The sequence below is a fragment of the Penicillium macrosclerotiorum genome (assembly GCF_028827735.1).
Source record: "Penicillium macrosclerotiorum strain IBT 26536 chromosome Unknown utg000001l_segment0_segment0, whole genome shotgun sequence".
NCBI lineage: Eukaryota > Fungi > Ascomycota > Eurotiomycetes > Eurotiales > Aspergillaceae > Penicillium > Penicillium macrosclerotiorum.
The window spans coordinates 1,085,507-1,110,874 of NW_026643081.1; the positions used below are offsets into that span (position 1 = coordinate 1,085,507).

The 25,368-nt window shown below is 50.2% G+C and overlaps 9 protein-coding genes across 9 annotated transcripts; 6 read left to right on the plus strand and 3 right to left on the minus strand.

Moving 5' to 3' along the window:
- Window positions 1-859: 859 nt before the first annotated feature.
- N7462_000359 (uncharacterized protein) lies at window positions 860-1,596 on the minus strand (the record flags this gene model as incomplete). Its single annotated transcript, XM_057072085.1, has 2 exons — window positions 860-1,042; window positions 1,495-1,596. The coding sequence occupies 2 exons, from the start codon at window positions 1,594-1,596 to the stop codon at window positions 860-862; spliced, it is 285 nt and encodes a 94-aa protein (XP_056938615.1).
- A 3,731-nt stretch (window positions 1,597-5,327) lies between these two features.
- Window positions 5,328-7,077, plus strand: gprM (the record flags this gene model as incomplete). Its single annotated transcript, XM_057072086.1, has 4 exons — window positions 5,328-5,397; window positions 5,470-5,574; window positions 5,631-5,785; window positions 5,854-7,077. The coding sequence occupies 4 exons, from the start codon at window positions 5,328-5,330 to the stop codon at window positions 7,075-7,077; spliced, it is 1,554 nt and encodes a 517-aa protein (XP_056938616.1).
- Window positions 7,078-11,165: 4,088 nt separating this feature from the next.
- N7462_000361 (uncharacterized protein) lies at window positions 11,166-11,697 on the minus strand (the record flags this gene model as incomplete). Its single annotated transcript, XM_057072087.1, has 2 exons — window positions 11,166-11,415; window positions 11,657-11,697. 2 exons carry the CDS (start codon window positions 11,695-11,697, stop codon window positions 11,166-11,168), a joined length of 291 nt encoding a protein of 96 aa, XP_056938617.1.
- Window positions 11,698-12,730: 1,033 nt separating this feature from the next.
- On the plus strand, window positions 12,731-13,592 carry N7462_000362 (alpha/beta hydrolase; the record flags this gene model as incomplete). Its single annotated transcript, XM_057072088.1, has 2 exons — window positions 12,731-13,147; window positions 13,233-13,592. 2 exons carry the CDS (start codon window positions 12,731-12,733, stop codon window positions 13,590-13,592), a joined length of 777 nt encoding a protein of 258 aa, XP_056938618.1.
- A 1,237-nt stretch (window positions 13,593-14,829) lies between these two features.
- On the plus strand, window positions 14,830-15,921 carry N7462_000363 (uncharacterized protein; the record flags this gene model as incomplete). Its single annotated transcript, XM_057072089.1, has 4 exons — window positions 14,830-14,897; window positions 14,982-14,999; window positions 15,071-15,291; window positions 15,359-15,921. The coding sequence occupies 4 exons, from the start codon at window positions 14,830-14,832 to the stop codon at window positions 15,919-15,921; spliced, it is 870 nt and encodes a 289-aa protein (XP_056938619.1).
- A 1,709-nt stretch (window positions 15,922-17,630) lies between these two features.
- On the plus strand, window positions 17,631-19,586 carry N7462_000364 (MDR family MFS transporter; the record flags this gene model as incomplete). The annotated part of the gene is made up of 4 exons (XM_057072090.1): window positions 17,631-17,882; window positions 17,946-18,325; window positions 18,396-18,822; window positions 18,885-19,586. The coding sequence occupies 4 exons, from the start codon at window positions 17,631-17,633 to the stop codon at window positions 19,584-19,586; spliced, it is 1,761 nt and encodes a 586-aa protein (XP_056938620.1).
- A 554-nt stretch (window positions 19,587-20,140) lies between these two features.
- Window positions 20,141-21,482, plus strand: N7462_000365 (putative mitochondrial carrier protein; the record flags this gene model as incomplete). The annotated part of the gene is made up of 2 exons (XM_057072091.1): window positions 20,141-20,329; window positions 20,409-21,482. The coding sequence occupies 2 exons, from the start codon at window positions 20,141-20,143 to the stop codon at window positions 21,480-21,482; spliced, it is 1,263 nt and encodes a 420-aa protein (XP_056938621.1).
- A 624-nt stretch (window positions 21,483-22,106) lies between these two features.
- N7462_000366 (uncharacterized protein) lies at window positions 22,107-23,321 on the plus strand (the record flags this gene model as incomplete). Its single annotated transcript, XM_057072092.1, has 3 exons — window positions 22,107-22,186; window positions 22,283-22,513; window positions 22,604-23,321. 3 exons carry the CDS (start codon window positions 22,107-22,109, stop codon window positions 23,319-23,321), a joined length of 1,029 nt encoding a protein of 342 aa, XP_056938622.1.
- A 626-nt stretch (window positions 23,322-23,947) lies between these two features.
- N7462_000367 (thiamine diphosphokinase) lies at window positions 23,948-25,248 on the minus strand (the record flags this gene model as incomplete). The annotated part of the gene is made up of 3 exons (XM_057072093.1): window positions 23,948-24,760; window positions 24,966-25,045; window positions 25,134-25,248. 3 exons carry the CDS (start codon window positions 25,246-25,248, stop codon window positions 23,948-23,950), a joined length of 1,008 nt encoding a protein of 335 aa, XP_056938623.1.
- Window positions 25,249-25,368: the final 120 nt, after the last annotated feature.

The window sequence follows — 25,368 nt, forward strand, 5'->3', positions numbered from 1 at the left end:
GGCGAAATCTTCCCAGACTTCATTCGGATCTTTTCCTGCGATCGAAATCCTTCGCAAAAGGGGTGAGCGTGGCGAGTTCCCTGTGATCATGGATACCATTCATTGATTGTTCGTTCCATTTTCGGGTTGTAACAGAGTGCAACGAACCCCCATCTTCAACATTTGGGCCCCTCAGTCCATATGAACTGATCTTGATCTGCAAGCGCTGGCTTCGACCCCGCGGTGCAGCTAGACGAACAATCCACCAGACTGCCGTTTCGGCCATGAGAGACGAGTGTAACGACGATTCCCCTCCCGTGGTCGCTCTAGCGTCCCGACAGGAACTAATAATTTCGGGGAACCTGCAATAGTGTTTAATAGAAAACAGTGATCGGGATTCCGAGCATGTAAAAAGAGATTTTTCTCTTCTGTTTCCCAGTAATTTGAGCATTCTGCACCTGCTCGGTCCAGTTGCCCTGTTGTTGGACGCGGTTGCATCACCTCCGAGCGCGCAGCCGGTTCAGGGCAAACCTTGTCCGTAATTAGTTATGCACTAGCTCCCGAGCTTGTTAAGGTGGATGCCCGGGTCGGCCTGCCATCCTGAAATGAACTCGGCTCACCAGAAATAAGCATGCAAGCCGCCAATCTATCTGTACGTCTAGATATATAGTCGATTGTCCCAATCGATAACAGTATCATCTTTCCTGCTTCGGCTCTGCTTTCCCGCAAAGCGCATTACATCGTGAAGAGCGTGTGTTTTTTCCGCGAAGCTGTGCCAATCCCGTCACCGCCGCGCCCACGCCCCCACCAATAGGCATCACTTCCCCCCACGCCGCGGAAGGTTTACCGAACCGGCCTTTGCTCCGCGTTCTCAGCGCGATCAGCTATTAATTACCTCCGCGAAGTATCGGATCTCCCCCGGCATGCCGTTATTAGAAATGCCGGGTACAGTACGGCGATCATTGCGGGCGAGAAGCAGGTAAGGCGACGAGTCTAGGCATATATGAAACTCGCGCCTATTGTGCGAGGACATAACGGAAGTTGCATGGGTGTAGATCAAAAACTGGAGGAAGCCTGGCGAAGGAACTTGATTGAGTTGATCGAAGCTTGATCCTGATTAATCTGATCTAATCTCATCGAGGGTAGATCTGGATCTTTCCCCAAACTCAAATCGAGAACCACGATAGATGAATATGAGAGCTACACCGGAGCTATGTCTGGGGTTAGGAATATCCTGATCTATCGGCGCCGGCATGTCGGGTATTAACATTGCGATTGCGATTGCAGAAGAAGTTCTCAGAGGCTACTTACCATTGCTTGATAGAGGAGATGGCCTTTGCGGGATGTAGTGGGTGAACACATACCCGGAAATTATGTAACATATGCCATGCACATCTACCTAAATTATCTGTACGCAACGAAAGAGACGGGTTTCCTAGGCTTCTACCAGGAAGCTGGAGGATTCATTCATCAACAAAGATCTGAAGCGCGTCCGAGTCGATATTTGAAACGTACCGTGCCAGAGCAGTACCATGATGTGCTGACACGACGTACAGAGATCGGCTGCAAGTGTAAGAGTGTCAGGTCGAGGATAAAGATCATCTCACTTGTCTCCATCATTTGTGCATTCAAACCCCATTGAGGAGATCACTGAGACCGGCATCAATACACAGCCTGGCTGTGAAGTGTATGTGGAAGCTATCATTCTCGTAACAAGGTTTCAGACCGGCAGGTACTATATCGGATGGAGATCATAGGAGAAAAGGTTGGTAGTCTGTAAAATTCCACAAACTTGAAAGATGAAGATACTATGGGAAGTGATATGGAATATTCGGGAAGAGAAGATCTATGGGATGATCGCGAGTGGTAACTAAATAGGAAGAGAGAAGCGAATGAGGAGAAAGGGATCGCAAAGAGATCCAGAGACCTCCTAAGGGACTCGCCGGCCAGGCGATGTGTCACAGAATCTCTCTCTTTCGACAGAGTTCAATGAAATAAAATCTAGGTTGCTCAAAAAGTGTAGAAAATGCTTATGGCTGACAGGTGCACTCGTACTCTAACACCCCCAATCTTCCGAACGTATTTCTCAGCCAGCTCAATAAAATATCGAGCCAGCCTTGGTCCCGAATTCTGGCGCCCCTAAGCATGTCTCAGGGCTTCATTACAATATCGTTTGCGGGCCCTTGTCAGGTGTCGCAGTCCCAGTGCCTCGTCTTTGGGAGCAGTCGGTTTTAGGAAAGAAGAATGCTTCCGATGATCGATATGGAACTTCCATAATGGGTCTTGTTGATAAGGTCGCCCAGGACCAACAATTCGATGCTTCGCGAGAACCCGGGCTGTCTGGAAAGGGCGGGTGCATCTTGTCTCTTCTTTCCGTTGGTTTCGTCAACCATGCGATGGCGGATCGAACCAGGTCGGAAACTTCCCTTTCCATATTCTCATATAACAAGTTGACTCATCTGAGTGACAAAAATTTTACCGCTCTCTGCGCAGAATCACTATATAATTTCTTCATTTTGATAGGTCTTAACACGACTGGAAATCTATCGGTAATTCACTCGACAGAGTGTCAGGTCAGTTTCACGCTGGGGGTGTTACATCCCACCTTACGTTCACTTTATCCCTCTGGTCTGGGGTATCATGTCCTACCTATTTTCGCACTTGCTGGCCCCTTTACTCAATACAGTTTCCGTGGCGCCAGCGGCCGGGCAGGCAGATAACACCTTGAGTAGACGGCAGCGATTAAGTTGGTCTGGGGAACAGGGTGATCGACCTGGTTCGTCGATGGACATGCTGGGCAAAACACGATGCGGTATCCTGATTGGCAATTCAAGGATTGCGCGTGAAGTGTGTTCGTGCCACTTCTCGCCACTTCGTGTTTAGACGAAGTCCGCTACAGCTACCAGCCAAAGAAATCACGAAAGGAAGAGATAAGATCAAGAACAGCCATACTAGCGTGGCGGTTCGAGTGTGATCAGGGTGGGGTGTGGGTATTAGTTTCGCCGCTGCGCCTGTCTTGATGGTTTATGGAATCGCAAATTGATGCTGACGTCAATGAGGTTGATGGGTCTATATGCAGGCCGTGCCGGGATGGTGACGGTTGATAGGTACGGTCTCACCATGGCTTCTCTTCGCTCTCTGCCTTTCTCCAGGATCCTGGTTGCTGAGGAGTCCAGGCTTCTCCCATTCGACAGGTCAACTGACATCCATGTTATTTGTGGCACGATCATGTCAGAAAAGGTCCGCCGCGGATGTCATTGGCCGCGAGTGCAACGAATGCCAGGGGCGATCACGGTCTGAGGCGGACTCGTGGCGGTGATTGGGTGGATTGGCGCGAGCATCACCAGGAAGCAGTGCTACAGTGCTTTGGCAATTGGCGCAACAGAGCGGAGCTGACGAGGATTTTGAATCATGCATTCATCTGAGAAAGTCCGGGATGTCGAGCTGGGATCTTGGATTCGCAGTGGAGAGAATCGTGTTCGAGAAGAGTCGTGATTCTCGTTGGTGTCACGGGCTGATGTTTGTGTTCCCGTGATCGGCTGGCGAGGTGTCGCAACCACTCGTTAGAATAAGCCAGGAACACGATCCCCGTGGCCAGAACTGTGGACCAAATCTACCTAAGGATTTTTTGGATATTCTCCTATTAATGAATTATCGTGTCCGTTTACATTGCAGGGCTAATAGATTGACAGGCCGCACAGACCAGGGTCTTCCCAAAACGGTTCTAAATCTCCGAGTGGACTACGGACTGTATCTGGTTAGCAGTCGCGCGTTAGTGCTATTCATTTCATTACAATCGTCACTTGTATCTCCTCTTTCTCGACTCCACGAGGCTGAGAGTGGAACCCAGAAGAACATGTAAGGACAAAGTTCGCTCTAGATTTTGACCAGCCTCGATCCGGGCGGCCTGAGTTTCCCGAAACATTGCCATTCTCTGGGCATTTTTCGTCGGCCATTGTGTGCAGGGTGGCTAAATTAAACCGAGACAACATACCTCCAGGCTGTCTGGATATGTGTATCAAAGCAGCATAACGGCTTTGCGAAGTTTGCCCCCGTCGCTGTCTCTTCCTTTGTCACATTGTGTATCCCTAATCGTTGCACAGACATCCCCTCTAGTGGCGATGAGGGAGGCAAGCTCGGGTCAACTTCGGTGGTTTCCGATCAATTTTATGCTTCAGCTTTCTCTTCTATCCCCCTGAACTACATGGGTTGGGTTATCATCGTCGATGCACGGCATCAACCCCATGGAACGAGTGCTCCGTACTATGGCGCAACTTGCGGACCTGATCTGAACGTGGTTCAAACGTGGTTCTGCAATTAACGGGACCCATGTTATTAGCATTTTAGTGGGAGCTCGGCAGTTGTTTTCCAGAACCATTTGCGACCGTGGAAACTCCGGTCCTACTCCAGACTAACCATAAACTTCGATGTACCATGGATGCCATTCTGGATGGACTAGCCAAAGCTGTCCTCGTTGATACCTGGCACGGTTAATGATCCTCTTCTCGTGCCGATCGCGTAGAAAAGAAGGCCGTGTTGTACGAAGATCTTTGCCCCCTGCGGCTCGCTTCCACACCTGTGTTCCTTCGTCTTTTTTTGCGTCAACCCTAATTACCGTCCGAACCAGACTCACAACGAGAACTAACCAGTTTGGTGGGCTCCCAGGCTCAACCCTGTCCCGTCTTCCCCTCCAGGCCGTTCTTAACGGCGGTCCACCACTCAGCACTCGACCAGGGTTCTCTCTTCTCCTCTTTACGGAGCCCCTCTGGCTGACTGTTGAGTCGCCCCCCTCCCCCCTGCTTCAAGCCTGCCAAGCGTCCATAGGAATTGAGTTCTTCGAAGGAGGCGGAGGGGACCGTGTGTAACTCCCCTTCCAATCATAGTCCCAAGGGCTTGTCCGCGTCCCCATCCCGCTCGTGTGCTCGTGGGCTGAGAACGGGCCCTGTTCTATTTTGCTGTTGGATTCGTTCCGTCGGTTTAACCAAAGTTGACCCACTTCTTTTTGTCTTGCTAGCGCTAGCCCGCGACGGCGACGCGGCGATGCTCTCGAAGGGCCCCGGCTCTGGCCATGCTCGATTTGATCCACTCGTAGCTTCGACCCCCCTCTCTGACAAAGTCCACTCGGGGGTCCCCCCTGTCTGAATCTGGACTGACTATGTATATCGGGGGGACACCCACTCTGCTTTAATCTTATCCTCCCCTTTTGCCCCCCGCTTTCTATTATCTTCTTCCCCAGATCCTTCTAGACAATCCTTGGTTGCGCATTGCGCGCTCGGTCTCGTCGCGCTGGCGCGTTAGATACCCTGGGTCCTGGGGACATGCCGGACTTGCTCAACGAATAATTCATCATGGTCACCGCACACAATTATTGTCCTGGCGTGTTTCTGCAGGAAAGTCATTTTCCTGAGACAGGTGGATGTATGTGATCTATGGCCCCCGAAGAAGTAGGGCACGACGTCTGAGCTAGCTGTTGACGATTTTTTTCCCTAGTCATTGACGGTCGATTCTGTGAAACAATCGCCAACATCGGCCCTAACGGCACTGCCGTATCCTGTTGCTTACCATGCCCTCTCTCCGACTGGCGGTATGCCGATAGTCAGTGATCGACCCCAGTGCCATTCAAATCTATTAATATCTAACATCACCCATAGATACGGCAAAACGAGTTGATGTTGCCAGTTGGATCAGTGTCGCCATTCTTCCTCTTTGCATTTTTCTCCTCATCTCCTACGCTGTTCTTCCCGTGAAATGGACAAATCGACACTACCTGAGTATTTGTTTCACAATCGGCATCTGTATCATGGAGGCAAGTCAAGCACTACCCGCGTCCGCACAGAAACAGAGAAGAGAGCTTGGTGCTGACTAGTTCTCCAGATTGCCTTCATTATTCCTCTTGGGGCTAAACCGGAGCAGTGCCATAACGATATTACGCCTAATGATATGTACACCGACCTTTCTTGCGCCTTTTCGGGTTCCTTCCTCCTCTTTGGCGGCTGGATGGTCGTGATCTGGAGTTTTATCCGAACACTCGCATTCCACCTGCAGGTGTGTTGGGAAGTCGTCTTGGGGCTGAAGTTCATGTGGGGAGCCTTCATCTGCGGATTTGGAATTCCTGCCATTGGCATCACGGTTATGCTGATCCTGACTGGAGTATCCTTCCGGTTTGGTGAGATCTGCCATATTAACATCAAGCACGGGGCACAAGACTACTGGTATCCAATCATGGCTTTTGCAGCTGCAGCCCTGGTCTTGCAGTTGGCCACTATGGGCTACTGTATGCACGTCTACCTCCGCTCGCTTTTCGACAAATCCGCCTCCACCACCGAGAACAGCTCCGGTTTGCCCTCGTATACGTCTAGTGTGCGCACGGTGACAGCACGGCAAGCCTATCGCCGGGTGCGCCGTGTACTGCAACTGCAGTGGCGTGGGGTTGCATTGGTGCTGATCATCATTGGAAACGTTATCTTTTTCGCCGTTGTTTTCATTAACCTCGACAATCAGACTGATCCCAATAATGAGACCAACCTGAAAAATGCCGCTGAGTGGCTCGCCTGCCTTGCCATTGGCGGAGACAAGGCCTCGTGCGAAAAATACGCGTCCTCCCTAGGGCCCAACGAGGCCACTCTGCTCGCCATGGTCTATCTTCTCTCGCTCGTCGGGTTCTGGAACTTCATCCTGTTTGCCCGTCCTTCCATGTTCGCAGGCTGGCTGGACCTGTACAAGCGCGGATTCGCCCGACGCAACGAATTTGTCTCAGCGGATGCCCGCAACCGCTACGTCGACTCTAAGGGCTTCGAGATGCTAACGACCTCCATCAAGACCAATGAGACCTACATGCGGACCCCGTCTCCCGGGCATATGATGCGGTCGCCGAGTCCCAGCCGCATGATGCGATCGCCCACCCCGTCCCAGATGATGGACAGGCAGAGTCCCGTGGCCAGTCCCAGTCCTACATTTGACCGAAGCGTACACTTTGGGCAGGAAGCCCGCTATACGCGGCCATCAATGAGTTTCAGTGGGCCCCGACCGCCGAGCTCGTCGGCTGGAGGGCGTGACTGGGATCCATCGGCGACTTTTGCACGAGGCAATGCACGATAGCCGTTGGGGAGGGGGTTGGGTAAGTAGCATGGCCGAAAGAGGAGCCTTGGGTCATCATAGTCGATTGGTAGAGTTCTGGGTTACTCTCAAACAGGTATCGGGGCTGCAGGGAGGCAAAAAGGAGCATGGATTGTGACGAAAGCTCGGTGTTACGGGGATTGTTCCATGGCGTCCAGGGTTGGTCGACGGCTGTTTCGACTAGCTTCGTTTGTTTTTTGTTAACCCTACATTGACGCCTTTTTGACTATACCTACTTCTGTCGGTCCCTCTTACCTGCTCGCTTGCCCCCTTGGCAGGGGTCTGTTTGGCTTGTGTCAAAAATGCGCTCATGAAATTTTAGGGTTTAATGTCTGATTTTTGTTGGTTTCACATGTTCACTACCCATTATTGTATCATCATCATGCATCAACTATTGAATCATAATTGGAAGACTCCAAAATCAAGAAATGCCAAAAAAGGACAATCCAATACACTTTTCAATCCGCCTACTGATCTGGTTGGCCTTGCCAGCTGCCGGTCTCCAGTTTCCAATCCACCGGATGCTGTCCCACTCCCGCGATCGTCAGTGCGACACAGCCTGACATTCCACGGCAAGAGATCCTGTATCCCAGCCCTCGGGGTTTCCGGGGACAATCGACATGAAGCATGCCTACTTAGGTTTAGGAGGACTAATCCAGGCCCAAGGGTCTACCGGAGGATCTCGCCCTCGGTGATTGCCCAACACTGGACGAAACAATCCTAGTCGCGAAGAACGAATCAATCAGAAGATAGTGAGACAATCAACGAGCTCCCCTTCCAGTCCATGTTTCAATAATAATGCAATAATAACTATCTCGCCTCTTTATTTCTCCACTTCAGCCGACATTGTTCCGTGCATTCGTACTTCCATCGCTTCCATCGTAGCGAGGTGGTAAACATTGAATCCACGGGGATCCAACCACACCCAACGCCCCCCTCCGAGAGCCGAGCATCTAGCGCAAAGTGTAATAGGCACAGAAAACAATCTAGAACCCTTCCCAGACCAGCATTCCCCTTTCCGCGCGGTAGGCCAAGCTCGCCCTGAAACAACCCCCCAGTAGGCGACCAGCCCTAAGGGGGCAAGTAGTCCGTTCCTGCATGACGCCTTGCGCAGGGAGCGGAGTGCGTCAGCGTGGGCGTTAGCAGGAATGGGCTTGCTCCGTTTTCTAGGCCCTTTTGCACCGAGCGGGGCGGCACTAGCCGGAATCCGGGACTAGCGTTGCCCTTAGGTGCCATTGTGTTGGATCGGACGCTGAATGGGTGCCAGGGAGGGAGGGGGGTAACATGGGACAGTGACGGGGTCGCATGGCATATACAAACAAGCTCCATGGGTTACATACATAGTATTGATAGTATCTACTAGACTATGCCAGGCTTCCAAGGGTTTTGAATGAAACGGTGTGTTGGGAGAGGATTCATGGCTCGCATGCTCCCGAGGGCGGGAACTAGTGGCTTGGAGCGTTGGCATCATTGAATGTCTGGGGATGGAAAGGCGTTAGGAGTGTCCAGGATCGGAGAGTTTAATATATTGGCCTCATAGATCAATAAATGATTAATAGATTGACCGTTTGGCGGAGAAAAGCAAATTGGGGTCAAACTGGCGAAGCGACCGCGTCTCAACACAATAATAGGCTTTGCAAGTCTGTTCATTATTTTCGGGATTTGAAAGAAAATAATACGAAGCGGACGATTATCTTCGTATAACTGCGCAATATGTGTACTGGCCGGAGCCTGACCATCGTCCGGAAAGGGCGATTAGGGTTCTCGAACTGAGATTAAGCCGAGGATCTACCTTAAACCACATGGAAGTATGGGTTTCCATGGATTCAAGTCGGTACCGCATCGTCGAGTTTGCCCTCCCCGCATTTGGCAGGGTTCACTCGTCAAATCCAGAGAGCATTGATCACCAATCAACGGTCAATTATTCGACCAAAAAACCATGAACCGGTTTGAATCGATCCAAAGACGGCTACTTTGGCTGGGATCCCATGCCACCCGGCCGATCACGATCACAATTACGGGACCTACGACTTTCCCAGGATCAATGCCACTGCCGAGATCCTCCATGGTGAACAACTGCCAGACCCCAAAAATCAGGACTACCGAAGATGGTACCGAGGAGTAATATCCAAGTATTAGAATTGGTGAATCATGGTAATTGAGTTCGTCCATACCATATACCACGCCGCCTCCAGAATCCCTCCATTTACCCCCAAGAAATACCATAGTCAATTAAAAAACCCCCCCCAAAGTTGCCTGGAAGCCCGAAATAATCATAGCCCCCGAGGTAGGGTTCACTGTGCCCACTCGATCTTCCTCAATCATCGCTGCTCGCAGAAAATTATTCCCTATCAATGTTTTCATTCATGTACTATCCATGTACCATTGACGATCACCGCCGGGAGCCATCGGTATTCCAGCCCTAGCGTGCTGGTCTAGTATGAGGCATTTCCCGCAGTTGGCATGTGCTTTTTGCGGGGAAGCGTATATGATCGTATCTGCCGGGCTTGCGGACGCGGTCACCGTCCCATCGTCTACGATGTCTCGGTATCATGGGCAAGGCAAGATGGTAGATTGAGACTAAGCTACCTGACATCCGGGGTAGTAGGGCAGTCCATAGGGCGCATGCGATGAGAACGGACAGCCGGGGTAAGCAGGGATTGCGGAGACTAGCGGGCGCGGGGGTCAGACGAGCCCTTGTTCTCGGGACGCCGAGGTTCTCGCACCCACATGTGATTTCTAATACCTAACGTAGGGGCCAGAGTCCAAGGATACTTCAGTGAGATGGGTCAATATGCCTTAATGGTCTTACTAGTGCTTGCTTAACATCGAAGGAAGAGGGTTGGATTGAGGGGCCTTCCCCCACCCCGAGTTCCCCGATGATCATCTTGTTTTTACTTTTTCTCGATAGACATTTATTGTTGCTGTTCATGCTGGTGGCATATTCTAGTGAACTTTGAGTGGTTGTCTCTTCACCCTTGTGACGTGACTTTGTAGTGGATGAGGTCTAAAAAAAAGGACGGAGAGACAGGGTCCCATCAGGCGGGGGCAAGGTTGGTCTTTGGGCGAAACAGCCTCAGGATGTCAATCGAAATTTAGACAATATTGAGTGAAGGGGAATGGTATAGCCTGAAAAGGCTTGCAATTGTTTTGTTCTATTGCTGTAGTCAGCCTCCGACTGGCAATCTGGTTTCCCTCCTGTTTTTGCGACAGGCAATCAAAACTATTCTCCACTATAGGAGGGCGGTGGGAATTTGTCTTGTCTTTACTCTTCACTACACAATTTGCCCCAATTGAAGTATTGAGTTGAGCTGCTGGGCTCAAGGAAGTCTTCAATATCGATCGCAATGGCATTCGTTCTGCTGGAAATAGGGCCGGAGCAGGGCGTCCAGAAGGAGATATAAGAAGGCGAAAATCTCAATTCCTGTAAAAGAGCTTGTCTGAGAGGGAAAGAGGTAGGGTCAGTATGCTTTGGCTGTCTTGCAATGGATCTCCATCTTATGTTAACACGCGCACTTAGGAAGTCTTATCATGCGCTACCGTCGTGGAGATCTGTAGCTCATTTCTTGCCATATTTCATCGCGTTATATTCAAAGCATGTTCAAAGGCACTTCATCCAATAACGCATCATCAGATTGACTGACCTCCGGGTACGCATTTCCGGGTGCGCATTCTGTTTGAATAAGAGTTCTTCCGGTGATCTCATGACTAGATCCCCAATTATCATGGCCCTTGAAGATAAAGTCTTTGACGTTGCTTATTCGTGTCTGCCAAGAATTCATTCTCTTAGAGAATTATGATGGAATATGGAAAACGACTGACGCATTTTGCAAGCAATTCCAATGAATAATGGCGCTCCAGCACTCGGTAAGAGGCCATGTGCATGCCTTAACGAGAGTACAAGATTTGCTGGAGGGCTGGAATTTAACGACTAGGTAGAACCGTGAATACAACACTATTGAACCCACCTTTTGCCAGTATTTGATCTCTGATGATGCAGTAGAGTATCAGATTGAGACTAAAAGAACCAACATACTTCATCGGAAATACTGGAATAACCGACAATCAATCTATGTGCGAATGACATATAGTCCCCAGGCTAAGGCTAGATGCGCCGCCAGGGAAACGATAGCAATGTTGGTCGCAATATCCGGCATTGTGTTTCCAATGAAAAACTCCTTGAGGCTGATGCAAATTCCCAGCGCATCTGTACTGTATGCCTTTCCGATGAGACTGCATTGGATTATTTTCACGCAAATAACCGCGTTGATCCTCGCAACAGCAACATTGTCGACAATGATGGACGCAAACCGAACCCTTCTGGTGGGGGTTATGCATCTATACATCAATAGTATCGGAGTAATAATCATTCCTACTAAGTAACAGTGGAAGGATTAAAAAGCCATTATCAGCTGTGAGACATGTCAGTATACTTTTGGATAAACCCATAACTTTCTATAAGCTATAACCTTTGCAATCATTGCCAACACATCAGCATGACGGGCCATGCCAGTGAATTACTATCGAGCATCGGTCAGTATTGCGACTGGCTAGTTCGCACAACTGAGAAACCTCACTGGCAAAGACGGATATCACAGGCATCGTATAGTAAACGCGATTGTCGAAGCGATTGTCGCACAGAGCGATTCAAGTCAATTTTGTTTCAAAAGATTGAACAACCGAATGGCGCGCCACTTACTGGTGATAGGAGCATCAAATAGTCATTGATTTCGATGCCTCTCGCATTACAGAGAGCCAAAAAGTGCAAAGTCACAAAGACAGTTCTCAGGACAGACAGCGATAAGGCCTTGCCAGATAAAACCCCTCCCCCTGTGGGTACTTATCAAGGTCCACCGTCGTCGCCATGCTGCTGCGCACCAGACTCGCCCTGGCGGTGCAATTCAGACTCGTTCAAGGACCATGTATACTCTTTGAAACAGTGGGAATATTCAAGGTAAAACAAAGTCAGCCTTTGTTCCCCTTACCAAATGAAAAATGCTCGAAAGACCTTTTTACATCCAAGGCTGCCATGAATCCACCGGCCGACGTTAGCTCCTGTCAAGCTCATGGATGTCTTCTGCAGATCTTCACCATTCCGACAAATGAAAAGACGATTTTCCACTCAAATGGGCCCATCAAATCTATCGAACAGCGGCTTTGCTCTATTTACAGTAGGAGGTGCTGCTGGCAAGGCCCACGTGTGGAGCCGCAGACTTGGGGGCCGATGGAGCCCAGATAATGCCCGAGTGAATACAAAATGACTGCTGACTCCAGGTGCCATATAGCTAATTATCTGGTGTGAATACCCAACTCCTCATGTTGCTATTAGGGGGATTCTTATCCCGCCATTCCTGGTTTGCGAGAGGCCGAGGCTTTGATAAGCTCCACTCCTAGCACGACGGGCAATTCTTTGAAACCGCTATGAATTGGGGGCTATTTTTTCTAGTGTACTATGAGCCGGTCGATGCGGGATTTGTGGAGTAGGCAAAACCTCGTTTGTGGCATACTGATTCTGTTTTGTTTAGGTAATTTCGCTGGGTGTGCCAGTTATTCGTGAACTGCATAAAGTCCCGCTCCCCTGGAATTCCCATTCACACTGCTCATACAGGGCTCTACCGCACTTGACTAGATTACAATGGCCTTACATAAGAAACCTATCTTCGTCTTTGTGCCTGGGGCATGGCATACCGCTGATACATTTGATGGTATTCGGGACTTGCTCACCGCGAGGGGCTTTGAATCGGAAGCTGTTACAATTCCTTCTGTTGGATCAAATGACCCCAAGACTGGACTCTATGCAGACACTGGCTATACCCGGGGTATTATCCATGAGCTTGTGAGCAATGGACGCCAGGTCGTGGTGGTAAATCATTCATATGGTGGCCTAGTCGGCGCGGGCGCCGTCGAAGGTCTTGGATACGCACAACGGGCCAAGACTGGCCAACCTGGGGGCGTAATTATGGTGGTTTGGATGGCAGCGGTTGTGGCTCCCAAGGGCAAGTCTGTGATTGACATGTTGGGTGGCAATTGGCTTCCCTGGATGCTGTTGAAGGTAAGCATTTTTTATTCTCGTATCTGTCCAAGAACCCAATTCGTCGAGATGAGAGGGAAATGTGCTAAGAATAAGGCATTTTTAGAGTCCAGATGACGGCTATTGCTACTCTTCCGAGCAAGAACATGTCTTCTATCATGACATGACCCCCGAGGAGCAGCAGAAGGCGATCTCTAAGCTAAAGCCACACCCCGTGTCGTCCCTCCTGGAACCCGTTCTGTACGAACCGTGGCATGACATGCCCTCCTTCTTCCTTTACTTCGATAAGGACCAGGCACTTCCACTTCAGGTTCAGGAGAGCTTTGCCCAGACTTTGGGCAACCCGGCGGCTTTTCATACGGATGGGTCGCACTCGGCATTTTTGAGTATGCCGGAGCAGGTTGCGGGTGGCCTCGAGCTAGCCCTAAAGACAGGACAGGAGCAAAGTGGAATTATCGTGAATTGAATGGCATTTCTCTATATTTTGGGATATAAATGTGATTAGAATCCGAACATTGAAATGTTGATCAGAATTGTAGGGAATTCTCTGAACTCCGCCATGCAACATCCCTTGGAATGGTTGGAAAAATGGCCAAGCCATCAGTATATGACCTCCAAGTAAGCACTTGATTTTTCTGGAGGTTGGGCCTCGTGAATAGAAAAAGCTAAAATATTAAATGACAAAATCGGTGTCGGTAGAAGATAATTTGGTATTTGGACAAAAAGCGCTGAAATGCTGGAGTTGTCTGGTTCATTGAATCATCACGCATCGGGTCCTCTCTATACTATACTTCAAGAGTTGCATGTACTCGGTACAATTACATAGATCCGAGAATCCCGGTTCCCTATCGGGTTTCCTCATGCTGTCCAAGCGCCAATTCTTACCTAGTGAGTGACTAGCTCACTACTTAATCCTATGGCTAACATCGTTTACGATTTCATTAGTCTCCACCATCGTCAGTTTGTGGTTTCGGGTCTTTGAAGCTTAAATTAACATAACTATACATGGATTCGTCTCAGATCCAATCTCCAAGTACCGCGGCTATTCCGAGGAGAGACTAACCTGAGAATAAGGCCCAGGACTAGCGGTCAGGCCCAAATTGCTTGCTTCATTCGAGCTAGAATCGTGTCCTTTAATTTGCTTGTGTGAGCCTGAGGGTATCCGGGTCAATTGTAGCTTGTTTCCTTGAGGAACTATGGGGCTTTAAAAAAGGAACGAAGTGCCGAGCACATGCACATGCACTGACTCGAATGCGTGAGAGATCTGAACTCGTGCACTTGGGCCCGACCAAGAGCTCAACAGCTCAACACAGGGCGCTGATGGTGATATATTAGGCCAGTTTCCCAGAGTAACACCGAGATTCGATCAAATTATACTTTCTCGATCTTTTTCTCTTCTCAGGAGGTAATTGCGATGAAGATTCCCTTATCTTCGATCCCGATTAGTAGACATCAGAGTGCCCGACGTCACCGCGGCCAAAGGCGGAGAGCGGGTTAGCTCCCGAGCTGGAAAGCACAGGTAACACACAACCTCATCCCCGCTCCCCAGCCTCCTTCACGACCTCTTTTTTTCTCTCACTTTTCTCTTCCTCGCCTCCCTTACTCTTCTTGCTGGTCCTCGGTGCAGATATTGAACCCCCTTCCTTCTCTCTCCTTCCACCCCTACCGCCTCTTCCGCCCTCGGAAAACGAGTCCCTATCACCATGGCTCCTCCTCCTCCCGCCAACCTGCCTTTGGCTGAGAGACTCAAGGCTCTCGCCCAGACCCTCCAGTATGTTGTGGCTCTTGCTTGCACACAATTGCAAGAATGCTCCTATCCATAATGTACAAGAACTAATCTGGACCCTTCTTGCAGGTTTGCCTGGTTCGTTGGGTATGTCAATATCTCGCCAACCTTCGAAGGTTCTTCTTTTCGGAACATGCGATCGCTAACCTATCCCTAAGACACTTGACGCTGCTTCTCTCGGTTTTCCGCTACACCCTGTCCTTTGTCCTATTCAACTACTATTCCTCGTCCGCCCAGATCGCTTATCGCCTAGCCTTCATCTCCGCCGCCGTGACCTACGGTATCGTCGTGTACAAGGGCCACTTCGCCCGCGGTGTCTCCGGCAGTGTGCCTACCATTGTGACCAAACTTATCTCAGATGAGAATGTGCAGTATCTGGGTGAGTAAGCTTGGAGAAAAGCTACTACGACGTAGAAAGAAACAATGAACGCTCATGTGATGTACAGGAATGGCCCTCGTTTGGCTGTACTCGCGCCAGCTCATCCTGGCTCTCCTGCCCTTCAGCGTCTACTCGGTCTTCCACGTCGCGACCTACACTCGCATGTACCTGATCCCGACTTTGCAGCCGCCGCAGCAGGGTGCTGCAGGCGCCGCTTCTCCCACCTCCCCGACCTCCAAGCCCGCTGCCAAGCAGAGCCCTCTTGCCGAGACCATCGGCCGCTTCATCAAGCAGTACTATGATGCTAGTATGGGCGTGGTTGCCACCCTCGAGATTCTGCTTCTGGTCCGCCTCATTCTGTCCGCCATTACCTTCTCCAAGGGCAGCTGGGTTCTGCTGCTGGTTTACCTGTCTTTCTTCCGCGCCCGCTACGCTCAGAGCTCTTTCGTCCAGCAAGCTGTTCGCCAGCTCACCGCCCGCGCTGATGCTTCTATCTCTCACCAGAGCACTCCTCCCCAGGTTCGCCAAGGTTGGGAGACCTTCAAGGGTCTCGTGCGCCAGGGCTATGAGGCCACTGATATTGGCCGTTATATCTCTGGCCCTGCCGCTGCCAACAAGAAGCCGCAGTAAAGGACTGGATCAAATGCAGCTGACCACTTTCACTGAACTCTGCTGGGGCTCAGCTCGGTGAAACAGATTCGGTCTTTTGATGACAAGTTGGATCGCGGTCTATGAGACATAAGCAAGATATGCAGAGAACCCCTGTACTTCGGGTTTTCATTTTTTGGTCGCGTGGGAGGACCAGCATGGGTGATGTCTGAATACGGAACGTATGAAGTGTTTCTGTAGAAAAGCGGCAGCCGGCGAGAAAAAGCTGCTATGATGATGCTATACGCAACGCAACGCCATGTTTTTCTTTTTCTTTTTCTTTTTTTTTTTTCCTCTTTTCAACTTTCTCCTTTCTTTGGTTTCTGTTTTAGAAATTCGCGATGCATTGTTTTTTATTGTATCTCTTCTCCCCTGCCTACATAGTCGGCCTTGGCTGTTCACGATTTTGAGGTCTGGTGTGCAGGCGTGGTAGTGACCTTGATAGTCTTTCTTATTTCAAACAAGAGGAAATTGAAGAAACACTACGCATTATGTCTCAGAATACTTTTTAAACAGCTCTCGAGAGAAAATAATATTTTTGCAGGTACTAATCAAGCTTGGTGTGCGCTTAAACCAATGTATGGGGGTTAGGTGTGCACTTCCATGTACATCCAACTCCTATATGGCCATCTCCAGCAGGATGCAACCTGTTGTCAGGCCGTTGGTGTAGATTGAAACATTTGCGTAAAATCATCATGCAGGAGGTCTTTAGGATGGACGTAGTGTCTCCAAATCAGGAAGGCATTAAACACTGCGTTGGTAGGCAGAGTTCTCGTTCTCTGCAGTACTATAACCCACATGGTCGGGAGTGCCTTTTACAATTCTAATGAGGACATAATACTAGCAAAGGCTTATCGTATTCGGGATCCATGCAACCAAGGTGACTGGAAGTGCAGAAAGTGGCTGAAGCAACGGGAGGCCATTGGGCACATTTCTGAGATCGCAACGACATCATTCGAATTGTCCTCGGATTCAAGAAAAATCTCCGGTAAAAAAAAACGCCACCTTTGGTGACCATCCGGTCAAACTCGGTCTCAAAAATGCGCGACTCCCTACAGGAGGTCCTTTCCACCCCGCTTTTCGGGAAAGCCATAGCCAAATCAAGCCAATGAAGGGGTTTGATATCGGAGTTTTCAAGTCTGATCAGTCATTTCTCCTGGGGTGATGAAAACTTCGCGTATTTGGTCGTATTTCACGTGGGAAAGCCAGGACCTTGTATGTTGACTTGCCTAGTATATTCTGTACCCACACGTTCCGAAAGAAGATAAACACAAGAAATCGAGGAAAATATATTACAATCTGTAACCACGGGAGAATAGCTTTAGATGGCATCCTGTACAGCAAGAAGTAATCGAGACTATGCCCAAGGGTAGATTGGTTGAGACTGTGCAGAGTACCAAGAATGAAGCTAGAAGATGGATAATATCAGGCTAAGGGCGATCAAGAGTGATCGACATGTCGGAGCATCCAGCTCCACCATCTCCGGAAGGGGTCCAATAAGGAGCTGCAAGGTCTGTGAAACGGAACCTGAAAAATAATAAGATCCATGCAGCAAGATTAAAACAAGGGATGAGTTCTCGCTGGAAGAAAAATAATCGACTCAAGTTCCTCATGCTCTCCATGCTGCACTTAATAGTGCTTGTGGGTCGTGGCTTTGAAGAACTCGGTGCTGAAGATTCGTTTTGTTCAGGATGATCAAGAAGATAGAAATCCCAGAGCCTCAAGCGATTCCGCTTTATGACGTGAAGCCGCCGGAGAGGCTTCCAAACCCTCCTGGATATCATCGCTGGCAGGACGATGATTTTGCTGATCGAGAGCATGCCTTCTATCACTTTTCAATGGATGATGAAAAAGAGCTCAAACCATATGGCAAGGAGCTATCCAAATGGAAGTTGGTCTCCGTGACTGTCGCGTTATGCTCTGCTATGTTCTGCGTATCCCTTGTGAGTGAGGATGAATATCCAGCTTTTCAATTAACGTGATCAAACTGATTATTCTTCTACAAGGATGGGACTATTCTTGCCACTGCAATTCCCAAGATCACTAATGCTTTTGGGTCTCTGGATGATGTGGGCTGGTACGGTAGTGCGTACCTGTTCACCAACTGCGCGGTGCAGCTGCTATTTGGCAAGCTGTATACGTTCTATTCCGTCAAATGGGTCTTCCTCACGGGGCTCCTTATTTTCGAAGTTGGGTCATTAATCTGCGGGACTGCCGCAACATCGTCTACGTTGATTATCGGACGAAGTATCGCAGGGTTGGGGTCTGCAGGTCTCTTTGCCGGCGCCCTGATCATTGTCTCCAGCACTGTTCCTCTGCGCGTCCGTCCGATCTATGTCGGCCTGGTCTCTAGTATGCATGGGGTGGCTAGCATCGCGGGGCCAATGTAAGTGAATCCTGACGGTGCTTATATCTTATACTATATCCCTTCCGAAGCTAACTGCGCGTACCCACAGTCTGGGTGGAGCATTTACTCAATATCTAACCTGGCGCTGGTGTTTTTTCATTAACCTACCACTTGGCGGCTTGACGTGTCTTTTGATTCTGTTCTTGGTCCCAGGAAATGAGTCGACCCTGAAGAAGGCGCCTTGGAGAGAGCAATTTAAAGAGTTTGATCTTCCTGGCACTCTCACACTAATTCCCGCCGTCATCTGCATGATTCTGGCGCTTCAATGGGGTGGTTCCAAGTATGCCTGGAGTGATGTCCACGTTGTTTCATTATTTGTGGTATTTGGCCTCTTGTTTGCAGTGTTCATTGCCATCCAAATATTCCAAAAAGATCGCGCAACTATCCCGCTTCGCATGATGAAGAACCGAAACATTTGTGGTGCAGCCTGGTATGCGTTGTGCATCTCTCCACCCATGTTTTTGATTGCGTACTATGTGGGTTTATTCTCTCGCACATTGTCTTCAGATTTTATCCTTAAATTGCTGACACTTACCAGCTACCTATTTGGTTTCAGGCTATAAAAGGAGTCACTGCGACACAGTCTGGAATTGACACTCTCCCAAGCTTACTGGGATTAGTTGTCTTTGCGATCATTGCCGGTGGTCTCTCGTCGACGACAGGATACTATACCCCGCTGGTCCTGCTATCCTCTGTGATGACTGCAATTTCTGTTGGACTTTTGACCACCTTACAAGTTGACAGCGGAACTCCCCACTGGTTTGGCTACCAAGTTCTGCTGGCTGCCGGTTTGGGATTTGGCATCCAGAATGTCATGCTGGTTGCCCAGGTGGCCGTTCCCGAATCGGACATGGCGATGGTTACCTCTATTTTGTCTTTTGTACAGACTTTGGCTGGCTCCCTCTTCCTATCAATTGGAGAAAGCGTTTTTGCCAACCGGTTGATTTCCAATTTGAAGGCTCGATTGCCCGATGTCAATGGCGCCGAGGTTGTGGCCAGTGGAGCCACGGGTATACGCAACCATTTCACGCCCAAGCAACTCCCTATAGTCTTGCAAGCGTACAACAAAGCCATTGTGCAGACATTCTATGTGGGTGTTGTCATGGCCAGCCTTTCGATATTTGGGCCCATCTTCATGGAATGGCTGTCCATCAAGAAGACCGCTGATGAACGAGAGAAGAGAGATAACATGGCAAAGAAACGCATGTCGGTCACACTTGGAGCTGTTGGGTTGAATTAGTGTTATTTTAAGGATCTCGCATGGAGTATGACTAGGCGTTGAAAGGGCGATTCAATTGATGGATCGAGACTGTACAAGTATTGCCTACCAGATCTTGGGGGGAACCTGCAGGCGGGTTTCTCTCTCGAGTCTATGACCTTGATGGTTTACATGAATATTGGCTCAAATTTCGACTATTATTCTTTCTTTGTAGAATCCTGATCTCAGATCCCTATCAATAAGAATGGTCGCTTGGAGATGCTTCATATGCCTTCAAGTGTTCAGCTTCTGCAAGTATGATGCCCTTCAGAGAAGGCGGTCAAGAATAGCAGTACCATTTATCATGACGCAGTTGGTGCCTGAGGTGCTTCCGGGCGGAGAAAAGAAAAAGACCGCCGACCAGAATTTTGGATCGGCCCCGAGGAACGACGGCGAACCTTCCATTATCCACGTCCATTTCTGTCACTCTTTACATTCGTTGCACTGGGGGTTGCTGTCCTGACATTTTAACATCGGCACACCCCCTTTTCTCCTGGAGCCATTTTTCCTAGGTTTCAGTGTCGGCCCATCTTGCCATGAGCCTGACTTCACGGGTGTTCGGCCTGTTCTCAACAACGGCAACCCCAGACCCGACTGTCCAAACACCCACCACGAGTACCACAACATCCACTTTCAATAATGAGATAGGTTTTGCTGGTGCTATCCGGCATGCCCGGGACAACCTGCTGGAGGACGAGGAGGAGCCTCGTCCGCCGTATCTTCATGTACGATATCCTCTCCCGGGTGGCGAATATCATGCGACGAGATGACATATTCAGAGACTAACACATAGCAAATTTATAGGCAATGCTGGCTGGTGGAACTGGCGGAACATGTGGTGACATGTTGATGCATTCATTGGATACCGTCAAGACCCGGCAACAAGGCGACCCTCACTTCCCACCCAAGTATACCGCGATGACCTCCTCATACGCGACTATCTACCGACAAGAAGGATTTTTCCGGGGCTTATATGGCGGCGTGACCCCGGCACTGATGGGCTCGTTCCCCGGCACGGTGATTTTCTTCGGTGTGTACGAGTTTACCAAGCGGCAGATGCTGGATATTGGAATCAACCAGAATGTCGCATATCTCTCTGGCGGTTTCTTTGCGGACTTGGCTGCTTCAATCGTTTACGTGCCTACCGAGGTCTTGAAAACCCGGTTACAATTACAGGGTCGATACAACAACCCACACTTCAATTCGGGATACAATTATCGCGGCACCGCCGATGGCTTCCGGTCTATTGTGCGGCAAGAGGGCTTTTCGGCGCTTTTCCATGGGTACAAGGCCACCATCTTCCGTGACCTACCGTTCTCGGCACTCCAGTTCGCCTTCTATGAACAAGAACGAAATATCGCGAAGGACTGGGTTGGCCAGCGGGATATTGGGTTGAGCCTGGAAGTGCTGACGGCTGCCACCGCTGGTGGCATGGCCGGTGTGATCACCTGCCCGCTGGATGTTGTTAAGACACGGATCCAAACCCAGCGGAATACCACATTAAATCCCTCGGGATCTGGGTCGCCTGGCAGCAAACATACAGGAGATCACCATGTGCCGAAGGAAAGCCCGCGACCCCATGCGCCGGGGTCGCCTCAATCTCACGCGTCCTCGTCGCGGGCACATTCGCGACCAATCTCGACTTCCTCGCCATCCACCTCCGTTCCTCCTCCCGGGGCTCCTCGACTAGACACATCCTCCGTCTTCACGGGGTTGAGGATGATCTATCGCACCGAGGGGCTCGCGGGTTGGTTCCGCGGCGTGGGCCCCCGCGGCGTATGGACCAGCATCCAAAGTGGAACCATGCTGGTGTTGTATCAATACCTGCTCAAGCAACTCGAGGCCTATCAGGGTTTGGACGAGTTGTCGCCATTGTGATCTGGATTTCTTTCATGCATTCGGGGCGGGGCCTCTTTCATTGGGGTGGCGTTTTTCTGGATTTTTTCTCATCTCGACTTCATCCTCATCTTCATTGTATTATTTTCTCTGGGAGGATCCATCACCCGTTGGCATACAGATGGATCTCTGTCCCTTTTCCCCCTTCTTTCTCGCTCTTGATAGACCATCTACAACTAGACGAGCCTTGTGGGCCCACGTGTACTATAGCCATGCTTTGTGATCATTTCTTTACCACACTCAACTTTACTTTGAATCAAAGACAGGGTAAAAGTCCAAATCCCTCCCCTGTAAATCAGTCGGCCAACCAGCCTATGAAAAACGGCGCCACGGAATCCCAGGAACCTGAGACTCCAAAGGGCGAACGCGCTAGCGTGTTTTGTTTTGGCGATCCGCGGGTGTAAACAATTCCAATCCCCAGCCCCAATTCAATTCCCCTCCTTGCATCCTCCATCCTCTTTCCCCTCGTTGAAAAAAAGAAAACGAACTACCCAACCCGCTGCAATCTAATCTGCCTCTCATTTGATGGTCGCATTGGTCGCACCGTTTCCCTTGTTTCATTTGACCTGCGCGCTCTGACCCGGATCTGTACTCATCGCATCCACCATGTCGAGCGGCCTTCCCTATCTAAACAAGCTGCGCAAGCCGGAGCTGGTCGAGTTCGCCGAGAAAACCGACCTGCAAGAGTATGTTTTCCCCGATTTTTTGTCATGCGCAGTCGCATGCGCGTGCTCTTTGCAAACTACGATCCTGAGCTGACCTGTCGTCTCGGTGCCCCGCAGCCATTCCGACTTGAACAAGAATGAACTCGCCGTCGCGTTGGATAAGCATCTGTCCGAAAATCGCTCCATATTCTCAAGCGAAAAGAAACTCGCCGACTATTATAAGCGCCTCTCTGCGCCCCCTCGTGGAGCGTCGCCCATGAAGCGCGAAGCCAAGGTGGAGATCACCCCCGCGACCGAGAAGAAGACGCCTGCTCGGAGAACTACCAAGCAGAAGTTGGAGGAGGCAACGTGAGTGGAAACCCCCTCCTCGGGCGACAACCACAAGCGCACCGCAACCACGTTGCGATTTTGTGTATGGTACTAATATCGTCCGTATAGCTCATCTGACGAAGCTGCCAAGACTCCCAGCAGCGCCCTGCGTGCCTCTGCGCGCTCTATAAGATCCGTTGGGACTGTCGACTTGCCCGCTTCTCCAGCAGTGGTAGCGGATGCAATTGACCGGCAAACCACCAAGGTGCGCGAGGGCATTGAGAAGGCATGGACTTCGTCCGGCGTTCTTCAGCGCTCCCAGGAACTGCGCACGTCCCTAAGCAGTCTCCTGGCCATCGAGGTTCTTATCCTGTCCATCGAAGGGTTCAGTATTCTGAAAGAGCTCCTGCCATTGCGCTATGTGGGCACTACTCCCCCTATTTCGGCAATCCATCTCGAGCCTGTGTCGGTCAAGATTCCAGATTTCTTCTTGCTCGTGAGCGGCGCGTTCTGGGCGCCCTTCCTTCTTTGGCTCCTCACTGGCTTGGTCCTACCTCTGGCCGCTGCTTACTTCTTTAACTTGAGCTGGAAGGCAGCTGGTGGCGCGGTGCGCCGTGGCCGCTCGGCTGCTTCCCACCAGGCTAACTTCGACCCGCTGTCCTTCAACATCGCCAAAGCCCTGCTGGTATACAAGGTCTATGTGGACCATTATAGTTTCCACGGCCTGTTCAGCAACTATGCCATCGAAAAGGTCAATGTGGCAATCCCCGGTCAGTGGGCCGGTATGCTTACTTTCACTGCCATCGGTGCAGTTGGCACTTTGTACGAGGCTATCTTGCGGTCGTAAGAGGACTGCTAGGGTTCCTGCATCTACCTTGGGCTGTACAGGTGGCCTAATCGGGTTTGGTTTGCGAGATGAAGATAGGCTTTCCCCTTTTGCCTAACATGATAGTTTTGAATGATGTGAATCTGCTCGTTTATGTTTATGCGTTGTCGGCTTCCCCCTCCCCTCCCCTGTGGTGCTCATCCCGTGATACTGGACGAGAGCCATCCCTCTTCTTCTCTTGGTTTTGATACCCTCTGATTTTGGAGGCGTGTCGTGTGGATTCCAACCTCATGGTGTGCTCTGCAATTCTGCGTTTTTGTTTTCTGGTTTCTACAGGCTCGCGGGTTTATGGATTGAGTTTTTAGTTGGTCTCTCCGGGATATGCGATGATGCAATACGCGATATTGGGCTCTTGTTTTGCCGTTCCTCTATTTCCCTTCTACTATATTTCTTGGTCTCTCGTTTCAGCCAGAGAAGGCGCCTGGGTTTGTTGGGTTCTGATTCTGGTCTTGGCTCTTTTGGTGGTATCCTTTTTTTCATTTCCAGTCCACGTGCTCTTTATTATCCGTTCTAGTCTTGACCGAGTCTATACGGGGGTATCCATCAACAGTGTAGTGAATTTTTGAGGCTTATCCAACCCTCTAGAGTCATGCTCTTTTCAATCTCTGTGCCAGCTCCACTGTAAACAGGACGGGCTTCGAAGCTTCGACCTCGACCTTGTCGGCCCGGATGTAATTGCTGGTCGATATCTGCCCGCCCAGTTTCGTGGGCCAGTCCTGCACATCCCAGTTGAACCCCTTCGTAGAAATCGATGTCGGTCCTGACAGCGGAATGATGCCGATGTTCTCTTCGAAAAAGAATTCCTGCTCAGCCTTTTCCGCCCGCTTTCGCTTTTGCCCGACTTCCGGCTCGTCAGACAGGCACTCCGCCGAGGGTGGAGGGTTTTCAAGGTCTGTCCGGTTTGTACAAGGCGTGTGGATGACGTTCTTCCCCTCTTGGAGAATGAATGTGACGCTCTCCTCGGAGACCAGATAGAGGTTACCGCCAGCAGCCGGGTCGACGACCTTCTGTTCATCGTCACTCTCACTTTGACAACCCCGTGCTTCACGTAGCTCTCGCTGTGTCTGGGCCACCATGTAGAGGTGGCTGATCTGTGAAAAGGCTTGATCGACCCGGCCGCCCAAGCCGCCCAAAGCCACTATGTCAAGCATAGGGTCCGATGAGGGTTGGGTTGGTTTTCTCATCTTGGCAGGTGGTTGGCCATTGCTTGGAGACTCTCGTGCATTATATCGGGGGGCAGCAATGATTTCTGCTGCATGCTCATTCAGGTATTTGAGGCACTTGCTGAAGTCCGGGCTATATTTATCTTCATCTTGCAGGATGAATACCCCTAGCTCCTCGTAGTGCTTTCTCACGGATGGAAGGATCGAGTCCAGATCGCCAACGATGGCATCGGGGAGCTGCAAAGGCCGGGTTAGTACCTATATGACAAGAGACATAGATATAGATATATATATATAGATTCCTCTGGGATGAGACAAATATCGCATCAACTTGCTAGGTCAAAACTCATTTAGATAGCTGTTGAGCCTCAAACCATGACTGAACAATACATATCATGTCCTAGAATGCTTAGAATATATTCCACGTAGGGTGTCGTCTTACTTCAGTAGACTCTTTTCCTTGAGCCTTCATTAGGTCATAAAAATGATTTGAGGCACCATCAGCACACACAATATGAGACGCTATACGTAATTAGATATCACCCTGACGCCGAGCTCGTGACCCACGAAGCCCAAGATTGCCAGCCAGTCTGCCCAGGGAGGAGCTCACTATGTTCACTTAGTACCGCAAACGCCCGTTCGTTGATTGGCTGGTTGAGAACGAGCAGGGCATAGGGCGAGGGACTCCCATCTGCGCGGAAAAAACGACTCGGATCAAACTCCATTGTTGAGATCGCGAATCTCGTTGTATCTCGCTTGTCGAGTCGTGGACCGTTGCCCGTTGACGTTTGAGTCGCGTGTAACTCGGTTCCGTGCAACGTGACTGGTTGGCAAACCTCAGGCCG